This window comes from Perca flavescens, chromosome 21 (assembly GCF_004354835.1).
Source record: "Perca flavescens isolate YP-PL-M2 chromosome 21, PFLA_1.0, whole genome shotgun sequence".
In the NCBI taxonomy this organism is placed as follows: domain Eukaryota; kingdom Metazoa; phylum Chordata; class Actinopteri; order Perciformes; family Percidae; genus Perca; species Perca flavescens.
Window position 1 is genome coordinate 15,627,341 of NC_041351.1, and position 25,793 is coordinate 15,653,133.

The 25,793-nt window shown below is 41.6% G+C and overlaps 3 protein-coding genes across 7 annotated transcripts in view; all 3 read right to left on the minus strand.

Annotated features, from left to right (window-relative positions):
* Nucleotides 1–22: 22 nt before the first annotated feature.
* tlcd3bb (TLC domain containing 3Bb) lies at nt 23–8,373 on the minus strand. 2 transcript variants are annotated; one of them, XM_028567014.1, is made up of 7 exons: nt 8,084–8,373; nt 5,828–6,030; nt 4,728–4,811; nt 4,246–4,471; nt 3,317–3,412; nt 2,250–2,359; nt 23–2,105 (listed from the first exon to the last, which is right to left on the minus strand). In XM_028567014.1, the coding sequence occupies exons 2-7, from the start codon at nt 5,950–5,952 to the stop codon at nt 1,838–1,840; spliced, it is 909 nt and encodes a 302-aa protein (XP_028422815.1). In that variant the 5' UTR covers nt 5,953–6,030; nt 8,084–8,373; the 3' UTR covers nt 23–1,837. The 2 variants fall into 2 exon arrangements, with proteins under 2 accessions (XP_028422815.1, XP_028422814.1); XM_028567013.1 differs by having other exon boundaries at nt 7,877–8,372.
* Nucleotides 8,374–10,818: 2,445 nt separating this feature from the next.
* Nucleotides 10,819–18,437, minus strand: mazb (MYC-associated zinc finger protein b (purine-binding transcription factor)). 4 transcript variants are annotated; one of them, XM_028568250.1, is made up of 7 exons: nt 17,348–18,437; nt 17,014–17,164; nt 15,636–16,060; nt 14,806–15,053; nt 14,619–14,682; nt 13,781–13,952; nt 10,819–13,140 (listed from the first exon to the last, which is right to left on the minus strand). In XM_028568250.1, exons 1-7 carry the CDS (start codon nt 17,378–17,380, stop codon nt 12,782–12,784), a joined length of 1,452 nt encoding a protein of 483 aa, XP_028424051.1. In that variant the 5' UTR covers nt 17,381–18,437; the 3' UTR covers nt 10,819–12,781. The 4 variants fall into 4 exon arrangements, with proteins under 4 accessions (XP_028424051.1, XP_028424049.1, XP_028424050.1 ...); XM_028568248.1 differs by having other exon boundaries at nt 16,969–17,164; XM_028568249.1 differs by having other exon boundaries at nt 10,819–13,125; nt 16,969–17,164; nt 17,348–18,436.
* Nucleotides 18,438–21,452: 3,015 nt separating this feature from the next.
* The window catches only part of taok2b (TAO kinase 2b), a 28,870-nt gene continuing 24,529 nt past the window's right edge, over nt 21,453–25,793 (minus strand). The window contains exons 20-21 of the mRNA XM_028567073.1: nt 23,949–24,131; nt 21,453–23,419 (exon numbers count right to left, since the gene is read on the minus strand). Coding sequence (XP_028422874.1) covers nt 22,481–23,419; nt 23,949–24,131 — 1,122 coding nt within the window. The 3' untranslated portion in view covers nt 21,453–22,480. The remainder of the gene's footprint in view (nt 23,420–23,948; nt 24,132–25,793) is intronic.

The window sequence follows — 25,793 nt, forward strand, 5'->3', positions numbered from 1 at the left end:
AAAGCATAGGGGAAAAACAGAGTCAAGGCAGGCTCAGGACAGAGAAGTTTATTTTAGCTAAGTTGGAGTAACAATACAGCCTTTACATAAGGCTCAGAAGCATATAGTATAATGTGTGCATAAATATGCATTCAAAACCACAAACCAAATAAATAAATAAATACTTATAAATAACAAGCATTTTGTGGAATATACAGTACATCAGTTGAAATGTTTTAGTATTGTCAAGAAGCAGTACCTTGAGTTCATGAAACGGGAATGATGTTCTGTGTTCAACATGCCCACAGTTGTCCAGATGTTTTGGCACAAGTTGCCCTGTCTTGATGGTTTTGGAGCTTTCTCTTTTTTTTTTTCTTTACCCATTTCTAGGACAGTGAAGCTGCTTTAAATAAACCTAAAATGATAACTAGCCAGTTTGATCATAGAAGGTTCATAGAACCAGTGGCTCAAATAAACGGCTAATTGATTGAAGGAATTTATACAATGTAAAAGGTTTAAAACAATTCATAGACCTAATGGTTAAAAAAAAAAAATTGAAAAACATGAAGTGAGCATCATCAAAATAAGTTGCCATGAACAAATGTGCTGCATGTCTTTCACAAGAGAATGCTTCCCTACGAGATTATTTTTCGCTTTTGTTTCCCTTCAAACTGCAACATTGCAATTCCCCTGACAAAGCTAGAAATACTTAAATCTTATGGATCCTTACTGAAATATTCCAGCCAATCAAATGGATATTTTGAGATTTATATCAGCATCAAACTTAAAAAACAAACAAACTCGTTTTAAAGTGAGTGCTACGGTGCATCACTTCCTTGTATGCAAAAAACAAAAAACAACACTTTGTGATACCAGTAAATGGAATGAAGTCATATATCTACACTGAAACGAGAAGCACTGTCGTAACGTTTGAGGGAAGTTTGCGTATACTAAGCTGTACAACAGTGTTTTAATGCTGAAATGTCAAAAAAAAAAAAAAAAAAAAAAAAAACATCAGAAATGAGACCCACACAAAAACAAAACAAAAATTAAAAACCAACATCAACCTAATACTGACATGGAAAAAAGGGACAATTTTACATCGGCTATGTACACCAGTCACATTTTTCTGTCTGAGAAAGCCTCTTCCTTCTCCGAGGATAAAAAAAATTAATAAAAACCTAAAGCAAAACGGCAAAGAATGGGGAAAAGGGATAAGGCAGCAGAATACAGTCTTACGAGATTATCTCCTTTCTAAAGATGAGTCAGTCTGCAGGTTGGTTACATTTTCTTAGAGTGACAGTGACTACATAGAGGATACAGATATTAAACACTAACAAGTCAAAATACTGCTTAGCCGACATTTTTTCTTCATTACTAAACTGAATTAGGCCTTTCATCTACAGCAAATGTACTAACATACAATATAATACATTCCTATTTTCCTGCTCTTCCTATACCATGAGGCAGAGAGGACTGAATTTGATCTACATGAGGGAAATAGCCACCTATGCTTGCTATACATCCAGGCAAATTCCTCTCAGGTCAGTGCATGTTACTTAATGTTATCTGTCACAGTGCCTGATGACATCTTTAAATACTGAGTGCACTAACACTCAACTTGTTTCCTACAAACTGAGAAGCTGAAGTGCTTGAAGGCCAGCGACCAAATCGTTTACCTGTCAAGAGTTTGACTGCTGGCCACAAACACTTCAGCACTATTTGAGGCTATCATCTGTAGCTTTCTCCATATTGCTACTTGTTTCAAGTCTCACTTTTCCCTCACAGCTTTCTTTCCTTTACATACTCATTGGTACGTTCGCCTTCCTTCCCTCCCCACCCATCCCCACCACTCATCTCAGTGAGTGGCCAGCTCGGGCTCTGAGGAGCACGCGCTATAGCCGTTGGCAGGCTGGGGCAGTGCGTTGCCATCCATTTGCTTCTCCTTGGCTGCGTCTGTTGTCGCACGTGGTCTCTGAGAGCGGGTGGAGCCCGTGAATAGTCGCAGGGCACCCCTGCAAATTAGGGAGAACCAATAGAGCTGGGGCGCCATGAGCAGAGCAGCTCCGAGGTTACAGTGCCAGGGCACCGACAGGGGGACCATGTGGAAGGGAATGGACGCGTACCTAGATCCAAAGACAAAGGATTGTAAACACGCATTCCAAGTCTTCTATCCAGAAGACAGAGCTCATGTGGTTGTGCAAGTTACCAACCCAAGCTGAGCGAGACCGCAGGACATGAGAAAAAACAGAGATGAAAGACAGACATACCTTCCATAGGCGTAGTAGAGGTAAGGGAAGAGGAGGACTCGACAGATGAAAAAAGTGATCAGCATAAGAGCCCCATTCACCTTGTGCAGGAGAGTGTGTTGCTGTTTGTACTGAGAGCAGAAAAAAGGAGGGAGAGGATGGGAGAGAGAGAGAGAGAAAGAAAAGCAAGCAGTAGTCTGGTGAAAACTGACGGTGTTAATCTCATTTGCAACCGTTTTGTTGTTAATACTAACATTGTTACATTTGTTAATAGGGAATACTATCTGCATGGACTGAACATGTGGCGGTGGAGAGCACGGTATGCCATGCAGCTGGTTGAACACTGAATTCTACAGGAGGCAGTAGGACAGTGTGTGTGTCAGTTGTTTAGAGCAGATGACTTAACTAAAAAGTTGAACAGTCAACCTGCTTCAGTGAGATAACAGGACAAGCTTACAAACATTTCTCTAAAAGAGAGCCCATTCACGAGTTTCATATCTCAGAATTTCATGTCATCCCATCAATAAATCCTCCATTGTTTTTATTCTATAGGTATAAGAGGGTGGCAGCTTTTAGCCAGCTGTTTATCAAACGGCCACATGCATGTTAGAGATGGGAGGGGTGTTGAGTGATAAAGGGTAGAAGGACAAGCTGATATTGTATCTTCTAAATATCCAGTCAAAATACTAGGGACTACATTCAGAGGACTAACAGCTGTGGGAGCTTCAGATGGGGGACAAGCAGAGAGCAATAGAGGGAAAACCCTTCACCCAGACACTGAAACATTGTACACACATCCACATCAAACCTAAAACAATTAAAACAATTGGGGGGTGCAGCTCCTACAACCTGTATTCAAACAAACTGGGTTACCAATTAATGGCCGATGTCTGACAGTGCTGTTCATGTAAGTCACAGGCAACAGGAGCCGATGGGCATGAACAAGCTGCATGCAGGGAATGACCAGAAAAATATTCACCATTGAATGAAAAGGGTGGGAAAAAAGAAATGGAGAGTGCAAAGAAGTTCAGTGTGACACATGCAACAACGCACTCAAATCTTCTTTGAGGCTAAACCAGGACTCTTACCTGGATGAGTATTTTTCCTAAGCAGACGGATGGAGTACTGAGCTCAGCCATAAACATTATACCCTGGAAATAATCTCCCTTTCCTTGTCGCCAAAACTGGGGAGCGAGAGAGAAAAAGAGGTGAATTATTTGTCGATGGCTTTACAAGCAGTCTGAACTCATAGTGAATTTTGCATAGCTTGTTTCATAGATGCCTATGGGATCAAGTAACAACTTCTCTCAAAAAGAGGAGAGTATACTGTTAAAGCTGGTTAATTATTCTCCATTAAAAAAGGTGCTCTAAGCAAACATCTCCTCACTCTCTGCTAGCCCCCTGAACACACTTTAAAAAAAACAAAAAACCACAGTCTCTGTAGACAGCCCAGGCTCCACATACGGCAACAAAAACAAACTGGCCAACCTGCACCACGAAAGATACACAAACAGCGTTCCAGCCAATAACCGACAAGAAGGAGTTAGCACCTTTAAGTGTACATGAGATTATGTCACCCTTCTAATACATGGGTTTACATGCACTGCTGTGGTGGTTATGGATAAATACCTATGCAATTTAGAGCTGAAACGATTAGACCATCAACAAAAGCATGGGCACTTATTTTGGTAACTGATTAGTCATTTCAGTTTTTTAAGCAAATAAATTACAGATTCAGTGGTTTTATCTTCTCAAATGTGGAAATTTTTTTTTTTTTGCTTTTCCTTGTCTTAACAGTATAGTAAACGGAGTAGCTAATTGATAGAGAAAAATGGCAGATTAAACCATAATAAAAATAGTCGTTAGCTGCATGCCTAACCAATAATGCAATTATTTTGGAAAAGGTAGTCACAAGTACCTTAGAGCAGGTAGCTGCATACAGATTATTCACTGCTAGACTTCTCCCTTGCCTCACTCAAATCTCAGCCCAAAAGAAAGAGTAATGTGTGACAGTTACCACAGAGACGGGGAAGCAGACGGTGACCATGACAACATGGTGCAGCACCATGAGGAACTCGCGACGCAAGTAGCTGGTCAGAGCTGTGCTCATGTGCTGGGGGGCTGCCGAGGCCTCCTCGTGCCCTTTGACCCGCAGCTTGTACCAGTAGCACATGAACATTGCGTAGATGTCATAGACGAAGTAGGGAACGGCAAACATGATGTAAGAGCTAGTCAACCAATGCCTGTGTAGAAAGGAAGAGAAGCAGGCTTTAAAAAAAAAACAGAAAGAAAAGAACAGATATCACTTAAACTGTAGGAGCGAAGAATTCCCTCAAACAGAGCAGTTATGAGAGAAAAAAAATTCTTCAGATAGCTGAACTAAAACCTGCTTATACTACGGGGAAAGGCATTAATATCAAGTTAAATTGATGGAATACATTTGTAGCTGCCTTTGCATGAAAATTACAAATCCTGACAGCTGAGCATTTGTTGACTTACTGGTCCTCCAGGATGTCCTCGCAGGAAGAAGCAATGATATAGCCAGCTGAAGAAGCCATGACTGCCTGAACTGATGAAACCAACCTGGGAGCAAAGAAAAGCGAGTTAACAACAAATAATGTATTTCTAATTAGCCAATGTAGTCAACTGCCTAGTTAACACATGGTGAGAAAATAGTGCCCTTGCGCTTTTATGCAAACAATATGCAGCTGAAAGCTTTTGGTAAAAGTGGCATAAGCGCAGCAACCTGTCATACTTGAGAGTAAGGATCGACCGATACGGATTTTTTAGTGCCGATGCGTTTTTTTTTTTTCCCCCCCATCAGCCTTAGCCGACGACCGATACGGGCTGCCCATTTTCTTGAGCCGATATTTGGAGCCAATACTGCTTTTGCTCCCTCAATTTACATCATAGAAATGTAAACCCTGCCACACTGGATTTGTTTTCGGAATCTGCTCTGCCATTTCTTTAAAAATAACAAAAATACAGATCAGTGTCACTTATGCAATCATCTAACATTCATATCACCCAAATGATGTGTGCAATGTGCATCATATGGATGGGTGCACTGCATATGGTTAACTGTGCAAGGGTAAAAGGCTTTCATCAACATCTACAACCCAGCCTTGATGATGCATTGCTTGCTGACATATTGTAAGACATAATATAATCAGGTCGTCACAAAATGTCCTTTGTCACCACATATAAATAATTTAAGAAAACAATAAACCTGAAAAGTAGCCCCTTGAAATAAAGTGCTTAATTTGTAATTTAAGACTGCCATGGTGCTAGTGGGTGAGGGGCAGTGCACGGTCTGCCCGTGAACTGCAGCGTCTCCAGCAACACAGAGCTGCCTGTGGACCCGTCTGTAAATAATGCCGGGAAAAAAAACTATTGGCGAACGCAGCAGCCACGTATCGGCGTAAAAACGCAAATATCGGCCCAATATATCGGCCGGCCGATAAAATCGGTCTATCGCAACTTGAGAGTCATGCAAACAAACTGCACGAGCTTAAAAGTCTAAAACAACTTGAATGGCACTGCAGTAAAAGCACCACGGTTGTTATTTAAGTATATAAAAAGTTTTAAAAAGGTCTCACCTGGCAGATACAATGACTGCATCTCCTTCGCTCCACCTCAGTGCTGGGATGGCCTTTAGGCATTGTTTGGATAGTAGGAAAAGGCCTGGAAAGAACATAGACCCAGCAGCTAGAATGGTCAGCATGGTCCCTGGTGATCTGTCTGAGAGGCAAAAAGTTTGGCAGGCAATCTGGTCCTTGAGATCCGTCGCTCTTTCCCCTTTCTGAAACACACAAAATATCGGTGAATACACAGTTCATATTGATCTTACTAGAGGCAACTCCCATGTATACGTTTGGCTGTACTCACTGAGATAAACAAAGCACACTATCAAAGTCCAACATATGTGGCAATGTATTGTTCTAGCTTCATTTGACGTCTTGTTATATGTACAATAAATATGAAGTGGGGTAAACAGACAGGGTAACGACGACAGCCCAGGCACAATGTAGAAAATGGGTTTATATTAAACGTAAAAGAAGACAGTGCCTGGGACCCAAAGCAGGGAGACTACATACATGCCGGTTACAATGGCAGAATATCACATAGAAGATTTCAGGGAGCAGTCGAGCCCAGTTTACAGATTTATATAACAAGCAGGTTCTTAGGAAGGCTTCTTCCCTTCTGGAGTGCCAAGATAAACCTGTTTAGAGAGAGTTTGAATTGTGACCCTCGAGTAGTTGTTTGAAAGTGTTTGAAAGTGTTATGAAGAACAAGAGATAGGTTTCCTTCGTCCCTGCTGCCATTCACGTTAGACAGCAGATAGACAATATTGAAATGCCTGTAGATTGCTCATTTGCACAGATTGCCTAAATTGTTTCATTGACCTGGACGTTAAAGAGCCTCCTACTGAACGACTCTGTAAACTATGTCCCGTTTGTTGTTGTTGTTAATCAGTGTTCAGGTGTTTCGTGCGTATCCTAGCTGCAACCCTATTTGGGCCATAAGGGACAATAAAGATACTTTGAACTTTTGAAGGCCTTTTTGTGAAGCTCTATCCATCTGATGACACTGTGCGCCTTATTCCTGTTCCCATGTATTCCTAGGGCAACCATGTGGTAGTTCCATGCGGTTTTGCTGTTTGCTTACACTAGACTAGCTAAATCAATAAAAGGTTGAAGTCCATTAGAAAAATACGCACTGCGCTATTTTAAAATCCAGAACGTGGAAAATATAGACACTAAGCATGGGCTGCTGCTGCTGCCTGGTACTCCTAGTAGAGTAGACACAGCTGTGTGGAAATAGCTACCTGTCTGATTAACGAATTATTGACCAAGCTTTGAAAGGTTGCTAGCCACATAACGTTAGGGGAATTCAGACCGGCTGTAGATTGGCATAGCTATAACTTTATTATTATTATTATTATTACTATTATTAACAACTATTCTGGTATTGACGCTGATCTGCCAAACAGTTGACCGTCCGTTAGCTTAATCAACTGTCTACATTGTGCAATGTTAAGTCCAAGATATCACTTCAACTTTCCTTGGTATTGAACTAACGCTAACGTTATACAGAGCAATCTTCATCAAATACACCGGCTAGTTAAGCTACAATTAACACCACATAGCTATATGTAGCGTAAATTAACGAGCTTTGTCATTTGTTGTTAATTTGTTAGCAAGAAAAACTGGGTCAACCAGCATGCACGTATGTACATTTAGTGAACAGAGACGATATTTCCAACATGTCATCCCTCGCGTTGGTAAGCATGGCCATGTCAGCGATGTCGAATAGCCTGCTAACAATGACGCTAGGAACGTTAACGTTAGCATCTGTGGCTATGGCAGCCACACCGCTGGCTTAGTTAGCTAGTTACATTCAAATAAAGATAGTTAGCAAGATGATGACAGCCAATTAACGATGCCTGATAACTGAATGCACCATAGTACACATTTGGTCACGCATCCTTGGTAACGTTAAACTGTTTTGTTAGCTTGTTAGCTAATGGTTTGTAGCGGTTAGCAGCTAAGCTAACCGACACCGTGAACGCTAACCATGGCTAACTGGCTAACAGATTGGAGTTTACACATGCTTAGAATAAATGAAAAAGCTTAAGCAACATTTACACAAAGACTCTGCAGAGTCCAGTCAGCGGCTAGTGGAAACTCGTGTCCTGCAGAAAGCGTTTAACGTTAGAGATGTCCCAGGGGTCTCTGCCTCGATGATCCGCATGTTTATGCGGCCACTTCAATGTCTGAAGGGTACCAGCAGCGAGCTAACGCTAGCTTGCAGCAAGTTAGATCGACATCTATGTGAGGGCATTGGTGACTAACCTGCGTCTAGCAAGCTTAAGCTTAATAGCTAACTAAAACACAGCAAACTGACAAAAAAACAAAGACACAATCTCTTCCAGGTGTCAAGGTAACGTTAGCTTGTCTAGTCGCTATGCCATCTCATCTGTCTCGCAACAGCCGAGCACAGATGCCGCTGTCTCAGCCTCGCAGACTCAACGCTGTGGACTGTTGCTGCTGCGCCAGCTAGTTCCTACAGGTCCAGGCAGCAGCTCATGATCATGACGAGAAATTTGCACCAGTCACTGCACTGCATTTTGTAAATTGGGTTTTGTCATTTGCGATGCAGGGGAACGTTGAATGGATTCCCCATAAGGAGGGCATCTACTCAAGCTGCATTCATAGTTTGCAATATCCAATCTGTCCACTTAAACTACACAGGAATTTACATACAAACAAAAGGAATCAGCATGGTCTCAAAACATATCGGCACATTTACAGAAATGTGTGCGTTGTCCTTATAAATAAAATAAAATTAGATGTATTTCATTCATAGAACCATTGTAAATATGTTAAAATAATGTAAGACAGCCAGATAATTGCTTAACCATAATGCCATTTGTGTATGTAAAGACTTAGTGTTCATCTTTGACAGGTTAGTGACCTTTGAGTGGACGAGCATTTGCACATAAACTGATCAATTATCAGTGCTTATCTACACATTATCAGATATGCTTGATATGTTTGTAGCCTCATGGTCCTGACATTTTGCAGAATTGCAAACCTTAATATGTTTGGAGGCTTGCAGACTGCAGATCACATGCCAATCATTGCAACACTGTTGAGGCTTTGCAGTGACAACCCAGGTCTGTCCTTAGAGTTTAGGGCATGGTAAAACTCTAACAGTGGTTTGCACATGTTTTTTTACAACTGGAAAAAAGAATATGTAAAAGAGTATAAGAAGCAGTTGCAAATTTGTTCAGTAGAATATCTCCTTTTGGTGTGCTATACTACGTGGTGATAACAATTGTGTATAATTCGCAAAACATACTGTGTTCAGAACTAATATAGTTTACTCAAAGTTTGTGTAAGGGGAGTAGGACGTTAATCTGTACATGCGGACACAAGCACATACTGTAAATGCAACACACAGGTAGGTGTAGGTGAAAGAAATACATAAAACAAAACATTTAAAAGCAAAAATCATCAATTAAGTAAACAAACTTGGGAGATATAACCTTTCAAGTAAATAATATAATAGCGAGATTGAAGAGAGATAGAATATGAGGTAGGCTACTCTGTAAAATAGTAACTTAAAGAAGGCCAGAAATACTAATGAAGACTTTACAGGTCCTACAAAATGTGTTACTAAAATAAGGAAATAGGCTAATGTTTAAAATTCAGTAAAGAAATCATTAAGACAAATTGAGTACAATGTTACAACTTTAGTCACAATACATACTGCTCTGAGGTTGGAATAGGAACAGTCTTGAGTATGAAATTGAATCAAACACTTGGTAAACTTGTTATAAATTACAAGACCGTGAAAGCTTCTACTCTAACTGAAAAGATTTGCCTCTGAAAATGCCAAGACAGAGAGTGGATGTTTAAGAAAAATCAATGAATTATTTTGTTATATAGATTATAGAATGAACTTTTTTGGTGTACCTACTTTATCTAAATGTACTACTTCAACGTACTGTAAGTGGTTTCATTTTCTCCAGAATTACTTTCAACAGTCTGTAGGGAATGTGTCTGAAGTTGTTGTGTTCGCAAACTGAGAGTATTAAAACTTAGTAAGAGCAAAATAACAAGTTTGTCAAGTCAAGAAACACGCAGCATAGCATCTTTCATTCCTTTGCAGTGGAATTGTTTTTCTACTCTCAACATGGCATTAGTTCCTCTAAGCATGATTTTTAGTGGTCCCATATTGTAAAAAGTGAAATTTCAATGTATTTTTTATTATAAAGCAGGTCGAAGTGCTATATAAATACTGTGAAAGTATCAAAATGCTCAATCCACAGAAAAATGCACACAGCCTGTAATCAGAAACACTATGCCACTACATTGCTTTACAGTCATTCCCCGGCTGCAATGACGGTGCAGAGACTCAGAGAGCGCAGATGCGCAAGACCTGGAAATGCTGACCAATGGGAGCAGAATGGGCTCTTTTGGGAAGAAGGCTTAAAGAGACAGGCGCTAAAACTGAGCATTTCAGACAGAAGTACAGGTATATTCAGACAGACAATTTGAGAAAATAACGATTTTTTTGAACATTTAATCAGGTAAGTGTTCTAGTAGAAACCCAAAATACAAGTAGGAACTTGAAAATGAGCATATTATGGGACCTTTAATCACTGGATTAAAGTGATGTATCTAGAAAGACGGGAAACAGGAAAAGTGATCTTTGCACACTTGTATCTAGACAGGTGCCTCAGAGAATAACAAAAGAAAACTGTCAAACTTATTTGATAGCTAGGTTTTGGTCAACCTACCCTTCTCAGGCATTTCTTGACGGAAACAATTGAGTACATTTATCATAAGTGTTGTGCAAGAGCTGATCTTTGTATCTAGAAAGAAGCCTCTCCTCTGATAACCGCCATCAATTTTTTGAGATTGCTGGGAAACTTTCCGATGACTTCTGTTGTAGCTGTGCAAGAATTATGTCAATGTAAAGTCACGTTGTCATGGGCGACTTTTCACTAAGGGTTACCGATGACAGTTAACAAGGCAAACATGGCTGTGTAGTAGGTGAACAGATCAGCACACAAAACAACACCCGTTTACTCTTTTTACTTTAAATTGTCCAAATTACAAAATAATAACATGATCTCTACTTGATCTACAAAATAACATATTTATGACTGTATTAAGCATCATAATTTTTTTGCTCTAACAACCTTTTAGACATGCATACTGTTGAGAAATATAAAAATATAAATACATCCCATTAATATTCTTAATGAATCCATGACTAAGATTTGAAATATTTCATCATCAAAGAATTAAAATGCAGTTGAGTACGATAAGGCATTAAGATGTATCAAAAGAGCTGTACAGAATCCTAGAGTAGAGGTATTATTTTTTTTCTTAGTGTGATGGAGAAAATCCTAAAATTAATTTTTTAATAAATCAATACTTTTCTCAACAGGAAGAACACATTTCCAAAGAAAAAAGAAAAGAAAAGGAAGAAAGGAACAACTACAAATTGCAAGGTAACATATTAACACAAAACCAAAAAAAGCACTCCAGTACAAAACCAGGATTTGTTTACAGCATACCAAGTGGTGTTGTCAAACCTCCATTGTACTTATGACTTTATAAGCCCTTTCTCGACACCACATCACTCACATAATAACTCAAAGCAACCAAAGACATCCAACGTACAAGTGACCATTCTTCATGTGAATAATGTAGAACGATAATGACTTGCGTTCAGAGCATTAATGTGCTATACAGAGTTAAATGACTAAATCTAATGCATAAGTTTCACTCATTGGACTGGTACATAGAGAAAAACAAAAAGGACTATGGCAATGACACATACAATCAAATGAATGGCCAAGAATGTTAAAAATGTTCTGAATAAAATCAACACTCACAAATATTGTTTACAGCCAACTAACTTGGTGGAACTGCTAAAAGTTTCATTTGTCATGACAGCTCCCTAACAATAAGCATGACTGAGCTCGCTTATTTTCATGCAAAAAGGTAGTTTTCTGGTGCAAGAATTGCCATGTCAGAAGCTGAAGTGTTGATTAACAGTTAGGGTTCTTTTTTTCTTTTCTTTTGTTACGGCCAGACCCAGAGAGGAAGACTCAGAGCAAGAAAATCCAAGAAATCTCAAACCCACTTTGATCCTCGCTGAATCAAACAATAACAATTTAAGGTGCTCGACACTCCTGAACGCAACTCCATTCTTATCTCTGTACCTTTAGGAAACAAAAATTACATCCCACAATTCCAGATTGACCATAACACGCATGGCCGTCTGTCCTGATCAATAAACAGCCCTCTAGAAACTTCATAAACTGGCATGACACCTTTGCAAAATAAAATGTTGATTTTTGTTTTGTGAACAAACAAGCCAACATGCTAGCTGAGCCCTGACTTACACGCCCTGACTTACACACCCAAACACACACAACTTCCCTCCTAATGTGTTTATTCGTTAATGTTTTCTGAGAGATAGTCTCCCCCTACTACTTCTTAACGCAAGCCATTTGGATTCTTAGTTAGTGAGCTGCAAAGTGGAGGTAAGATCAGAGCTGGTGTGAGATATACAGTACTTGGTGCACTTGCAGAAAGCAGCCAATGCCAGGGTTGAAGGGAGGGACAGAGAGAGAGAGAGAGGGCAGAGTAATACAGTAGATGCTCACAATACCACAGATTCATTGGAGTCTTAAATGCACGAGTGCATTCAGGAATATCTGGACAACACATCCACGTTTGTCCTAAGTGTCAATGAACCTGCTGCAGCCACAAAGGTCCCTCTTTCCATGACGTCATTGCTCGATTAATACAGCTTCCTTTTCTCCGATGCTCCAGCTTTGCAGCTCTGAGGTGGAACTGCCCTTGAATGCTAACTGGAGTTAATCTCCCCCACCTTTTAATCCTAACCTTACCTATAAGTGGGGACATTACAAAACTGAAACCAGATCATCATCTACACTTAACTTTAACCTTCTCCAACCTTGCCCCGTTAAGGGAGTGAGGTTATTATTGCTGAGCTCTCTACTGCTAACTGTGGGACTGTGGCGCTGCGATGCTAGAGCAGTCTGTGACGAGCAGGTCAACCACCGTGTTACCAGTGACATACACAGTAGGCGATGTCACCATGTTGCTAAGGGAGACAGAGCTGCTGGCAGCCACATTAGAGGTGATGGGGCTCGGGGCACCCTGGCTGTTGCCATGGGTGCCCATGTGCCCCTGGAGCTGGGTGGGTGTCTTGCAGTGGACGCCACACAAATGGCAGACGAGTATGCCACCAGACGATGTTCCGCCGAAGCCCCCTGGACTGTCCTTCCACTCCTGGCCATGGTGCTTCTGGGCATGGACACGAAGGTATGTCAGGGTGGTGAAGCCTGATGGAGGAGAACCAAGACGGGAGGAAAGAGTGGAAATGACAGTTATCTTAATGAGAGACAGTCGTCAGCATTACAACAAGTGATTAAAACTGACCTCTGAAGGAAAATAGGCTCTCAAAATGTGGCTGTGGTGAAATAGCATCTCATCATATCATTAAAACAGATAAATAACCTCGCTCTTTTACACAAAGCTACAAGAGGTTGAAATTACAGGATGAACTTGGTATGTATGCCTGCATTACTTTAAAATATCTTTTATTTATATGCACTTAAACCTGCCACTTTTTAAGTTGATATGGTAAACTTATAAGCAAACAGTTGCATTTTTACACATCCGGCCGATATGAAGCAACAATATTCTCACTCTGTTTTAGTCTCCACCCACTCCTGAGGGAAATATCTGGCTCTTTAGCTTCTATTTGCTTCACTATGTTCACTAGCTAGTCAGCAGTGGGTTTATCAGAGCTTTGTCATTGAGAACAGCTGCCCGCTGCGGCTGGAAATGACTGAAACAGTTAAGTCGTAGACCGAAAAACCAAAACAATAAGCGGAAAGATTCTTTGAAGATCCATAGGGCTGAGGACAACTGCAGAGGTGAGGATAACTTTCTCTATGGATTTACGCCATGACAGACGCTTTAATGTAAACTTACTGCGGTTACAGAGATGGCAAGCGTGGTGCTGTGACTGGTTGTGCACCCTCATGTGATCTGTAATGTAAGCGGCAGACAGGAGCTTGCCACAGATGTGGCAGGGGACCTTCTCTTCATGGCGAATCATATGCGCACGCAAACGATCCTTTGTGGCAAAGCTGGATTCACAGGTCTGAAAAAAGATGCAATCGACAAGTGATTATAGAGAAGTATAAAAAAGCAAAAACCTATGCACACGTATGTGCTTTTAGTTTGAAAAACTTGAAAATGTGCGCACAAAAAGAAATTCTAATTTTATTTATAACATCTTTAGTTTCACACCTTGTCATCTTCTAGCCATTCAAGTTATTAAATAACATGAGCCAGTGTTTAGGACCCAATTTTAAGATCTACAACTCTTTATGGAAAACAACCTCATATATGTATGTAATATATGCGCACACACACATACTGTACAGTACGTGATGAAGGATATTTTCATGCTTATTCAAAATCAGGCTTTGAGCTGCTGCGTGTAAACATAATAATTACAGTGCAATTAGAGTGAGACACCCGCTGCAGATTCTCTGTTTCAAAAAGGCATGCACTTTATCCAGATCCGTTTCCATGGTAATATTCTCAACGTTCATTTACTCATGTCAACGGATATTATTATAAAGGCAGCTGAAGACAGCTAAAAGCGCAGTTATGTACAGAAGACTTTAGCCTTTAGTCACCTGGAATGCAGTGCATCATATAAACATGGTCATTGTTATCATGAATTAACTAAAAAAATAAATAAAAAGATGCTTTGTACAGCTGCCAGGTGAGGATGTCACACAGGGTCAACATGACGCACCGGGCATTTGAAGGGTCGCTCCGAGGAGTGCACCTGTCTGACGTGACTGTTTAGATGGTCAGGCCTTGGGAGAGAAAGAATCAACATATTAGGACAGGTAACACTTTATGTGTGTTTCACACTCAAAGCAAAAGGTGTGAGAATGTGTGTGAAATGTCAGAAAAAAGAAACTGTTCCACAGTGTCACCTGGAGAAAGCCTTGCCGCAGTGGGGGCAGACGTAGGGTTTTTCCACACCACCTTGGTGGGAGCGCACGTGGTGACTCATGCGGTCCTTCCTCTTGAAGCGCTGCTGGCAGATGGGACAGGAGAACGGCTTCTCGTCTGAGTGGGACAGGCGGTGGCGGTTGAGGTGGTAAACGTCGCGGAAAGCCTTCCCACATGTCTCGCAGGCGTGGTTCTTCCTCACCGGGTTTGGGTTGGGATTTGCAGGTCTCTGAGGCAAAACAGACAAGCAGGTAAACACACTAGAGTTAAGATGGAAAGTAGAATTACAGTTATATGCACAAAAAGAAAGACATTTGTTGAAACCATGCAAACGCACACATATTTCTGCCTGATTTGTACCAAAATTGCACTTGAAAAAATGCACGCAAAACATTTCTGACAGTTGATTTCGCATGTTAGACTAACTACCTCCCACTGGATTTTAAGTCTTTATCTGCTTTCACACTGTTTGTGTTACTGAGAACATGCAGGGGAGCGTGGGGGAGGTGGGTGGGGGGGGGGCTTCTAGCACGTTGTTTCTCAAACTGGGGACCAGTGCCAAACGCTGGGATGGAATTCACTGGTCCCTGAACTGATTACTGCACATAAACGTTTTGTAGATTTGAACACACAGGAGAGTTTCTGTCAAATATAAGGCAGGTGACAGAGTAACTGCTTGCGAGTCCCAAACAGTAAAAAAAAAAAAAAAAAAAAAGGTGGCTTAACCAACCCTGTGGCCAGGCAGCTTAAGAAACAACATGCTTGAAGGTTTGGGGTTGACGACAGCCATCTCCACAAGGCCCTGACCCACCTGTACTGTCGCCCCTGTGGCCATGACGACAGCAGCAGGAGGCGGAGCATGGGGGTTAACACTAGCCATTACGTTAGCCATGGCAACCCCTTCACCATCCTGACTACCCAGGGGAGGCTGCTGGCCCCCCGCCAACACGCCGGGAGGGGCGAGAGGGGGAGGTGCAGAGAGGTGTAGCAGGGACAGGGGAACAGTGGGCCTCTCCACCCTCCCTCCAGCCCCCACCGCCATCGCCGACGGGGTGGCCATCCCCACCTGGCCGGCTGCTCCCTCCTTTGCCCCCTCGGCCTGCTCTCTGGCCCTGTCCTTCATGCGTACCCCAGTGTGGACCGACTGGTGCCGCCGCAGGTTGTAGTTGTTCTTGAACTGCTTGTTGCAGATGGCACAGATGTGGGGCATGCGGGCCGGCCGAGACACAGACTTCACTGGACCACAGGGAGGCGGGAGGAAATACAGAAAGAAAGAAAGTTGTTAATTTCAAAGATGGTGATTTTGTATTTTTAAATAGGTCATTTATAATATTAGGTAAACGTAATGTCTAGTAGGGAAATAGGTTTAGAGAGTAATCGACCAGTTATCCATATTCAAGATAGTATCAAGTGATTATGTGTCTGTAAACGCAACAATAAGCAAAGTGAACGTCTATAAAACATCTTCCCAGTAAACCCTTTTTTTTTTAGGAAACAGTGAGAAATGTCCTTCACCGGAGCACAAGGTGACATCTCCATGTTGCTTGTTTTGTCCGACCATCAGTCCAAAAATATTCAGTTTACTGCCATAGAACTTAAAAGGCAACAAAAATTAGCAAATATTTACATGTGAGACACTGAAAAGCCAGGAAATTTTGGCATTTTTGCTTAAAAAATTACTTACATTATGCGAATAGTTTTTTTCTGTCAAGCAATTAATTGACTAATTGTTTGTGCTCCAATCATAAATTGTAGCTCTACTAAGCAGTAAGGCTAAGTCTAGTTATGTAACTTATCAAATAATTTCTAAAAAAATTATTTGATGATTTTTAAAAAAAAAGTGATGATCACATCTTTATTAAATAATATTAATTATTTAATAAAAAGGTAATCATACCACCTTTTATTTAACAAAGAAATATTGAGAAATATTGAGATGTTGAATGTGTCCAGATATCCCAATATTAATGTGTCTGAATTTGACTTAGATCTGAATAGATCTTATACTATTTAAGCAATTTTAATGCAATTTTTAAATCTTCTTTTCACCTGCAAATCACCACATTCACTGGGTTGTTATCACCTGACTGACCTTAATACTGGTACTCAATAATGCAAATGAGAATTAAGTGTAATGGATTTACTCTTGTCAGCTCCACAGGTGTAGGATGCAGTGCAGTGTCCCTCACCAGGCAGGGGTTCCTCACTAAGAGCAGCAGTGTCCACAGTTGAAGGAGGCTGTGCTATGTGCTCTGTGGGTGGGGTTTGGGGAGAACTCGTATGCACTGGCATGAGCTCTGATTGGAGGCTCCCCTCCACTTGGTTTTGGGTGGGAGTATTCTGGAGAAGCAAGTAGAAGGCCATCACCAAATGTAAACACAAGTCACAGCATTATCTTGAGGTGCTACATTGAAATACGAGATGTGAGGACTGTAGGACTGCTGGACACACACTGTGAGAAAATGCGCGCAGTAAAAATGAGAGCAGAAAAAGAGGCCAGTAATGCCTGCTCAACAAGCCTACCTGGAAGAGAAAATTGCTCCAAGCAGCATCCATTTTGCAGCACAGCGATGGAGATTATAAAGTCAGCTCCTGATTGAGGTCGAGGAGGGCAGCCTTTGCATGGTTTTGATCGGCCCACCGGTGATTGAGGCGCTAACAGTCGCCTGTTCTGCAGCAAAAACGACGGGCTTCTGGATTTTCTTCAGAAACGTGAATAAAGTCGTCTGCAAAATTATGTTTTTCTCATTGAGGTAGCCTAATGCTGTCAATTAAAATGCACGCAGCTGTTGACTAACGCGGGCTGCAGTAGTGTAGCAGGCCAGGTCCAATAACGGCCTGTTTCTCTTTTCACTTTGGTTTCTAACTTTAATTCACTCAACACTAATCTCACTCAAACGCAATATCGCGCAACAAAACTGCTTTCAAAAAAACAGAACAAAAATCGTATATTACAGTATCACACTTTCGCATTAAACATAAACCATTCTACCTGAAATAAATGCCTTTTTACGCAAGAGAACAAATATGGGTTATAACACACGTATCTGGTAGCACAGCAGGTCATGCTTTGTTTTTAATTTATGAATCTATTTTTCCGATTTCTCTCAATAGGCCAATCGGGTGTTTGTCGAAGCCTCGTTGTTGGTTTCAAGCCCTGACCCCGGCGAGCGGCGCTCTCGCCGGGCCGCAGCCTATCGCTCCACCTCGGCCGTTCAGCTGCGAGGATGTCATCTTTCTTTTTTTATCGCCCGCTCTCCCTCCTCCCTCCCTGTCTCTTTCTTCCTTTTCTTTTTTAATTCCTCTTTCTTCTCCCCCTCCTCTCCTTTTCTCGCACCGCTATGTCCCACTTGCTCTTAAAGGGATAGGGTTTCCTCTTTGGACACCCCCCTCTCATTTCCGTCTCCCTCGGCGTGGCCTATCGGGCCTATCCTCTCCCCTTCCTTTCTGGGTATGTTGGCCGACACAAAATGCACCACAGTAGTGTTCTCCTTCCCCGGGCCAGCTGGAACAGATCTCATACACCGCAGAAAACAGCCAGAAAGACTTTCCATTAACGGCGAGATGACAGACGCATCTTAAAGGGCAGTGCGCGCGGATCCTCCCAGTCGGCCTATAATAATGATGTCACAGTCAGAAATAGTACACAGGACGAATAGCAGCTCAGGATGCACACACAATAGATGTGAATTACTGTGCATAAATATAGATAAACTGCCTATTTAAGAAAACATATATAGCCTACAAATATACTGTTTATAATATATGGTATTCTCAACTATATATACCTCCAAGTTTTGGGAATTTATAATAATAAACTAAATTATTATTATTAAATTATTATTATTATGAAATCAGTGTCTTTTGAGTAGCTGAGGGTAAATGCTGACATGTGACATGAGGGGGCGAGCATGTGTGATGCCGATAGTGATAAGCCAGATTCGCAGGTGTGTGGTGAAGGATGAGGTGAATGATTGAGGAGATCGTTTACGGCTGGAAGCAGACGGCTGCACACCAGATGCTACCACACGGAGAACACTGTTAAAGCAACACCAAAGCACTTTTCCTGTTTGGTCCCCCTACAGGTTTGAAGCGGAATTGTCCATTACCGTTCTCATTCGAACTACAGATCCGCTACCCGATCTGGCAAACTTACTTAGTGCGGTTTTAGCAGATGGAAGGCCGCAAAGCGAATGCAGAAGTGCCGTTCGCCCTGTTACGAGTTGACGAACCACCGAAACGATTCTGGAAAAATTATTTTACGGTTCAAAAGAATCTTTGGTGTTGCTTTAAAGACAAAGACGCGGAAAAACATGTTTTCCCACGTCACAAACTCGTAAATACACCTTTTAAAACCTGCAGCAAGCAGCCATTTTCAGACGCAAAACCATGCAGGTTCTGGGTGAGTCAGTTTAACATAGCACAAACCCCTCTAGAAGGAGGAACAACATACACTCATCCGGGCAAGTTAGTCTCATTCTCACGTTGAACGCAACATGTAGGGAGAAGGAGACCGGGGGATTAATGTTCCCAGCTAGGTTAACCTTTAGCAGCTGCGTGCCTGCGTTGGCTGATTGTAACATTATGCATTTATCAATAAGACAAAATGATAATTGATTAAGTAATTTTTTGTTAAAATCTCCCAAATGTACTGGTTCCAGTTTCTTAAATGTGAATATTGATTGATTTTTTTAAAGTCTGTAAACTGAATGTATTTGGGGTTTTGACTGTTAGACAAAACATTTTTTAATTATATTATTTATTATTTTTACTACTTTCTGACATTTTATGGACCAAATAGAAAATAATTGGGAATAATTAATCAATATTTAAAATAACCTAGGCCCATAACTAACAATTATTTTTGTTCTTTTCATTATTAATCACTTGGTCCATAATAATTTCGAAAATAGTTCAAAACATGTCCTTTTATAATTTTCCAAAGCCCAAGTTGACATATTTATCATTATGACACATTAACATCATTAACCAGAGGACATATTTAAGTTCAATAAAACCACCAAACATTCACATCTGAGAAACTGGAGCTTGATCGACTAATCGAATGACTGACTAGTTGCAGCCATGTAATAAACATCCCGATGATAATGCCATCTGAGTACAGTACATCAACTCAAGACTCAAGTTAATGTGTTGATATCAATTTATTATCTTTTTTTTTTTTTTTTTATTACTTTTTAAAGCACCCCATTTCTTTTCCAATACATGTGTTGAACCTTCTTCCTTGCTTGGAATAACTTGAATACCCCCCACCCCCCCCGAAAACTCTGCAAAACACAGATGAGCCTGTGCTGCTTCTTTGTCTTCATCTTTTATCCGGGCATACGATGCAGGAACTGAGACTCCCTGCTCTCGAACAACAACCCGTCTAAAAACACTACCACACAGATTTCCCCTCGACACAAAGGCCGTCCTGAAACCTGCCAGTCTTAGTTTATATACTGTAAGGAGTTTATGCATGCACTGAGATTCCAACCGAGCATAAAGTAGAAGGTTACGCAGGGAATTGTCTTGAGCTGGTGTTTCTGAGTTGTACAAACAGCAGGGTGATTATCTTTTCTCCATTTCAAATAATAAAAACCAAAGTCCAGTTACTTCTGACCTTTAAGTAAGTAAACGAACCTTCAGAAGCATCCCCATGGAACACTGATTGGTGTCTTTATCTGCGAGGACGGGCTGCTGCGGTCACTGCTGCTGTGCTGGCACAAGAGGGTGCACATTCACAGCAGCTCGGTCGACACCCATCCTCTCACTACTACTACTTCTCCACACACCAGTTGCATGCTGGAAACTTCAGCAGTAAGATTAGGATTGTGCACGTCTCTCTTCCTCTCTTTTTCTCCAGGCTTCCTTTAAGAGCATCTGTGTGGAAACTTATTCCTACACTAAAGAGCAAAAAAATAAATAAAAAAATGATAACCAGCATTTACATTCCATTGCCCAATTGTAAAAACTTTTACAACTTTTGTTCTTCTTCTCTTATTTTTTTTTCTATGAGAGTCCAGAGGAGGAGGTCAGAGATCATGTGATTAGTGGGGGGCGTTGCTGCTGTAGGAGTGTCTTTTAAAATTCAATAGTTTTGTCTGAAGAAATGTGGCAATATAACTAGTAACTTTACTGCTCGACACATACATGAATCATTAACAATTATTAATAATCCCTTATTAATAATCATTAATACCTTGAACACACACCATACCTGACAACAGTATTTTTATTTTTTTTTTTTTTTTTTTTTTTTTACAGTCAAAAGTGGGCCCTTTTCTAATTCGCCAGAAAAATGTGAACATGATTACAACAACGTTTACATCAGGATTAGTTATGGTAATATCGACACCTAGAAAATGCAGTTGAAGTTGTCGCTCTAAATCTTGAATTCAATACTCATTTGAATATATCAAAATTACTATCATTATCTTTGTTACTCTATAAAACCAATGACTTGTTTTTGTTTTAAATATTCCCATAAATATGTACAGTAAAGATTAAAAATGTGGGACAAGTGATCTTCAATGCCAGTGAAACTTGGGACAGGTACAGTACGTTTCAAATGTGGTTTGGTCATGTTTACAAATGGTTTTGTTTTTTTCGTACATCTATCTCATGCATTGGAGTGACTCCCATAGACACTTATGTTGTTTGGATACTCAATATGTCATGGATGCCAGAAAGCTTTTTTTGTATTATTACATGTCCTCACAAATGTTTCTCCTCATCCCAGCTGCATTTTTTTAAAGAATTTTTTCTCTTGCCTTTACAAACATTCTGTTTTTTAAATCATCTTGCAGTCATCAAATAAAATTTTTGATGGCACGGCATCCCTTTAAGAACCCCTTAAAGGCATTGGTGACGTTCCAAGCAACTTGTTTTTGTGTTTTTGTTATAATACACTTAATACAAAAAAAACCAATAAAACATCAACAATTGTAAATCAATAAAAAGTGTTTTCCAATCCCCCAGCAGGCTGGAGACTAACCCATCTTATGTGATTCTCCCCCTTTTTTCCTTTCTGGAGCCACCGTTACGAGTGCTTGCTAGATATACCTGGACACTACAGACTACATACAAGTACATACACAATGCAAAAAAAACACCTTTTTTTCCTCCCCCTATCTTCTCTCTTTCTCCATTCCAGCATAGAACATCATAGAAGAAGACATGGCTGCTGTCCCCTCTCTCTGCAGCTCTGGGAGAAAAAAAAGGGCAAAATATCCCTCCTTTCACATTTCCTGTCATACTTTTATACAGGCAGTAACAAAGATAAAAACATTAAACAAAAACCTCCTCTAAAAAAAAAAAATCTATTATCACCTAGTGGTATTACAGGTGGTTACATTCCTCCCTCCCTTTTTTATACCTGTGAGAATGGGAGAACACCTCTCTACCCACCCTGAGTCTAAAGGAGCAGGGTGCAGCTCAATACTGTCAGTTTGTCCTCTCTTTGCCTTACTGTGCGTTGTGAGGAAAGGGTGATTTCCCTAAATCCTCTGCATTTCAGCTGAGTAGCTTTTCTGAGAGTAGAGATCAGTCCTAGGAAGGACACAAGGCAAGGTGGCAAGCTGAGAGTATTGAGATGCAACCTGTGAAAGCTACCTTCCTAAATCACTCCCACCCTTCATGCTACCACCCTGCCTTTTAAGAGTAGGAGAGGTGGGAGCCGTTGGAGATGTGCGAAGTGACTGAGGTGCTTCGGCTCAGGACGCCGTCGCTGCCCCCGGCTCCTCCAGGCCCTCCGCCGGAAGCCGTCCTCCTCAGAGGTTGGGGGCTGTTCCTCAGGGCCAACAAGCTCGGGGCACCGCGCACACCCAGCCCGCCGCCGGAGTAGATCCCCCCCTGCGAGGAGGAGGAGGAAGAGGAAGAGGAGGACGGGCCGGAGATGGAGGGAGGGGCAGGCGGTGGGGGAGGTAGCATGGCCAGGGACTGAGAGGAGGAGCGTGAGGGCAGGTGATGGGAGAAGGGCAGGGGGTGTGGGTGGGCCAGGTCGCCGCCAGAGCCTCGCACTCCAGCCCACTCCCGCTCCCTCTCCTTCTCCCGCTCCCTCTCTCGATCTCGCTCCCGCTCGCGGTAGAGCTGTGGCGTGCTCTGGTGGTGGTAGTGCTGGGGCAGGTGGTGGCGTTGGTGGTGGGAGGAAGAAGAGGAGGAGGAGGAGGAAGAGGAGGCGGAGGAACGGGACGAGTGGTGCACCTCCCTCCCGTCTCTGCCCAGCCCCAGGGCCATTCCCAGGGCATGGGAGGAAGAGGAAGACTCGCTCCGGCGGTCCCCTGCTCCGCTGCTGCTACCGATGCCGCTGCTGCTGCTGCTGTTGTGGCTGCGGCGGGAGTGCTGCTGCGGGGGCACGCTCTGCGGGTGGATGCCATGGCTCCAGTGGCCGGCGGAGCGGGAGCTGGGGGGCGGGATGTTGGAGTAGCCCTGCATGGGGTAGGCCTCACTGGGGATGCCTGTCAGTGCCATGTTGCTGAAGCCCAGACGCAAGCTCTCAGAGTCGAAGGACTCGATCTCGCTGGCCTGCCGCTCCAGGAGGGTGCGGATGCGTTCTGACCGCTCGTTCTGCAGGGACAGCATCTCTTCCTCGATCTAGGAAAAGAGCAGGGGAATACACATGAAAGCACACGTCATTTGTCTTTAAGTTGCAGCATTATTAAAAGGTGTTTAAATATTTTCTGAATCCAAGATTCAAGATTTGGGATTTGCAAACGTGAAACTCTTCGGGAACTCGTTTTTAATTACTGCAAATCACGAGATTGAAAGTTCATTCTCGACAAAAACAATCTCACCACAAGTTAGGGTCTATTTGATCAAATCAGACAATCTTTATTAGTCCTTAAAGCGTAACCCCTAACCCGCTGGGGAAGATCGTGTGATATGACTGAAGGCCCCAGAACAGTTACTGAAAGGACCTTGTGGTGAAAACCATTATTAAAAAGGTGCTGTTTTTGTAAGTCGATTGTAGAAGTCTCAACATAGGACAGCAAAAAGTTATATTGTTACCTTTCAGTTTACAATCTTCTTTGCAAGCCCAACTGGATTCCTAAAACTCACCAGAGGCTTTTACTACATGTTAAGGAGCTTTGCTTTCATAGAAGTGAGTGCCAAAGACTCTAACCCTCTGCTCCAGCAGGGCGCGGCGGATGGACACCCTCTGTTCCAGGTCCTTGACCTCTCGATCGTGTTGCGTGTCGGTGTGGATCTTGATCTTGCTCTGGTAGGCGTTAAGCAGCTCCAGCTCCTGCTGCAGCTGCATCCGCAGCACTTTGTACTCCGCTTCCTGGGTCTCATCCAATCGCAGCTAAGAGACAGAAGAAAAAAAAAAAAGAGGGAAATGGCATGAAAAATGGATTTGGCACGATTGTATGGGCAACAATTTGTGCTTTAGTGTCGAGGAAAAGTTTAGAGAGTTAAATGAACGCAAAGAAACAAGAGGGAGAGGCACAAGAGAGAGGAAAGGATCAGGAGTGTTTTGTCCAGGTAACTCACGTTTGATCAGTCTGGGCCTGTCTATGCTCCATTCAATGGTAGGTAGCGAAACATCTAATTAAGTGTAAATGTGAGAAATTGTCAAATTAAAATCACAACCACAACCTGTGGACCCCAGGAAGAATAGTTGTTAATACGTTAACAACTAAGGATGGAAATTAGCCCTTGGCTACAATCCGGCATGTTTACATGCATGTATTCCATGTTTGTTTATTAACATGCACTGTCCCAATCAAATAAATAAATAATTATATTATTATAATGGGGATCCTAAATAAAATTTTAAAAATATATTAACTTCAGTGCATATTCTACTGATTGACTAAATGTATCCCTGTAGGTGGGTTTGTGAATATGATATGAAGTGTTATATTGACTATTCAGATATCAGTTATCTAAATAAATGTTTATACAAAAGATTCAAAAGACATTTGTTTAAAAAAACGTTTTTCTGACCAAAGGCTTGAGTTTAATCAGTGAGTGGGAAACCTTCCCACTGAGACTTTAACCACAGCATGAGTACATGTGCGGACAGACAAGGGCAGCAGGGATTTGGCTTACTGGGCTTACGTGGCATGCTACCATGTGAGGTAATTAAAGTGGCACCGGGATGTTATGTCATCGAAGGGAACGAGACGTTTCATTATGTCCCGTCCTCTTCCTACTATGTTTTATTCACTTCAAAGCCTGGGATTTGGGTGTGAGTGAGTCCCATGCTTTGAGGGCAGTGTGGGCGGGGCTGAAGCTTATATTTGACTATTTAAAAAGCAAAACCCTCCTAAGTAGTGGTGGAATGTAACTAACTAAATTTACTTAGTACTGTAATGTACTTAAGTGTAAGTATTTTAATAATTGTTTCAGGTGTTTTTTTCGTGCAAATACCTTTCATGGTTCCAGCTTCTCAAATGTGAGGATTTGCTTCTTTTCATTGTTATAATTTCAATAATTTTTTGTTTGTTTGTTTATTTATTTATTTATTACTGTTACAGGGGACATGTTTCTGCATTGAGCCCTGATTTCAACCTTAATATGTAAATGTAACATTTATTTTTACAAAATGGCACATTAGGAAATGGCAATTGACAAAATGATGGTAAATATAAATTAATTTAAAGTGCTCATATTATGCTCATTTTCCGGTTCATAATTGTATTTAGAGGTTGTACCAGAATAGGTTTACATGGTTTCATTTTCAGAAAACACCATATATTTGTTGTACTGCACATTGCTGCAGCTCCTCCTTTCACCCTGTGTGTTGAGCTCTCTGTTTTAGCTACAGAGTGAGACATCTTACTTCTGTCCAATCTTTGTTGGGAGTTGCACATGCACAGTAAGGACTGCTAGCCAGTCAAAAGCAGAGTATGAGGGCGTGCCACGGTAGCAGCTAGGCGAGCATTATAACGCGTGTTACAAAGTGACGCACGGAAGTAAAAGCTGGACTACAACAGAGCTGTTTGGAGCAGTTTGTGAACAG

Bases quoted from the DNA above. Each gene is read 5' to 3' on its own strand.
- mazb (XM_028568248.1), bottom strand. From the start codon at position 17,380: ATGGATGCTGCTTGGAGCAATTTTCTCTTCCAG. The intron at 15,054-15,635 runs GTGGGTCAGGGC...GTTTTGCCTCAG, and splicing joins CCACAGGGGCGACAGTACAG to AGACCTGCAAATCCCAACCC. The intron at 13,953-14,618 runs GTGCGTCATGTT...ATCTTTTTTCAG, and splicing joins AGCGACCCTTCAAATGCCCG to ACCTGTGAATCCAGCTTTGC.
- tlcd3bb (XM_028567014.1), bottom strand. From the start codon at position 5,952: ATGCTGACCATTCTAGCTGCTGGGTCTATGTTCTTTCCAGGCCTTTTC. The intron at 2,360-3,316 runs GTAAGAGTCCTG...TTCTGCTCTCAG, and splicing joins TAGGAAAAATACTCATCCAG to TACAAACAGCAACACACTCT. The intron at 2,106-2,249 runs GTATGTCTGTCT...CTTTGGATCTAG, and splicing joins CTCTACTACGCCTATGGAAG to GTACGCGTCCATTCCCTTCC.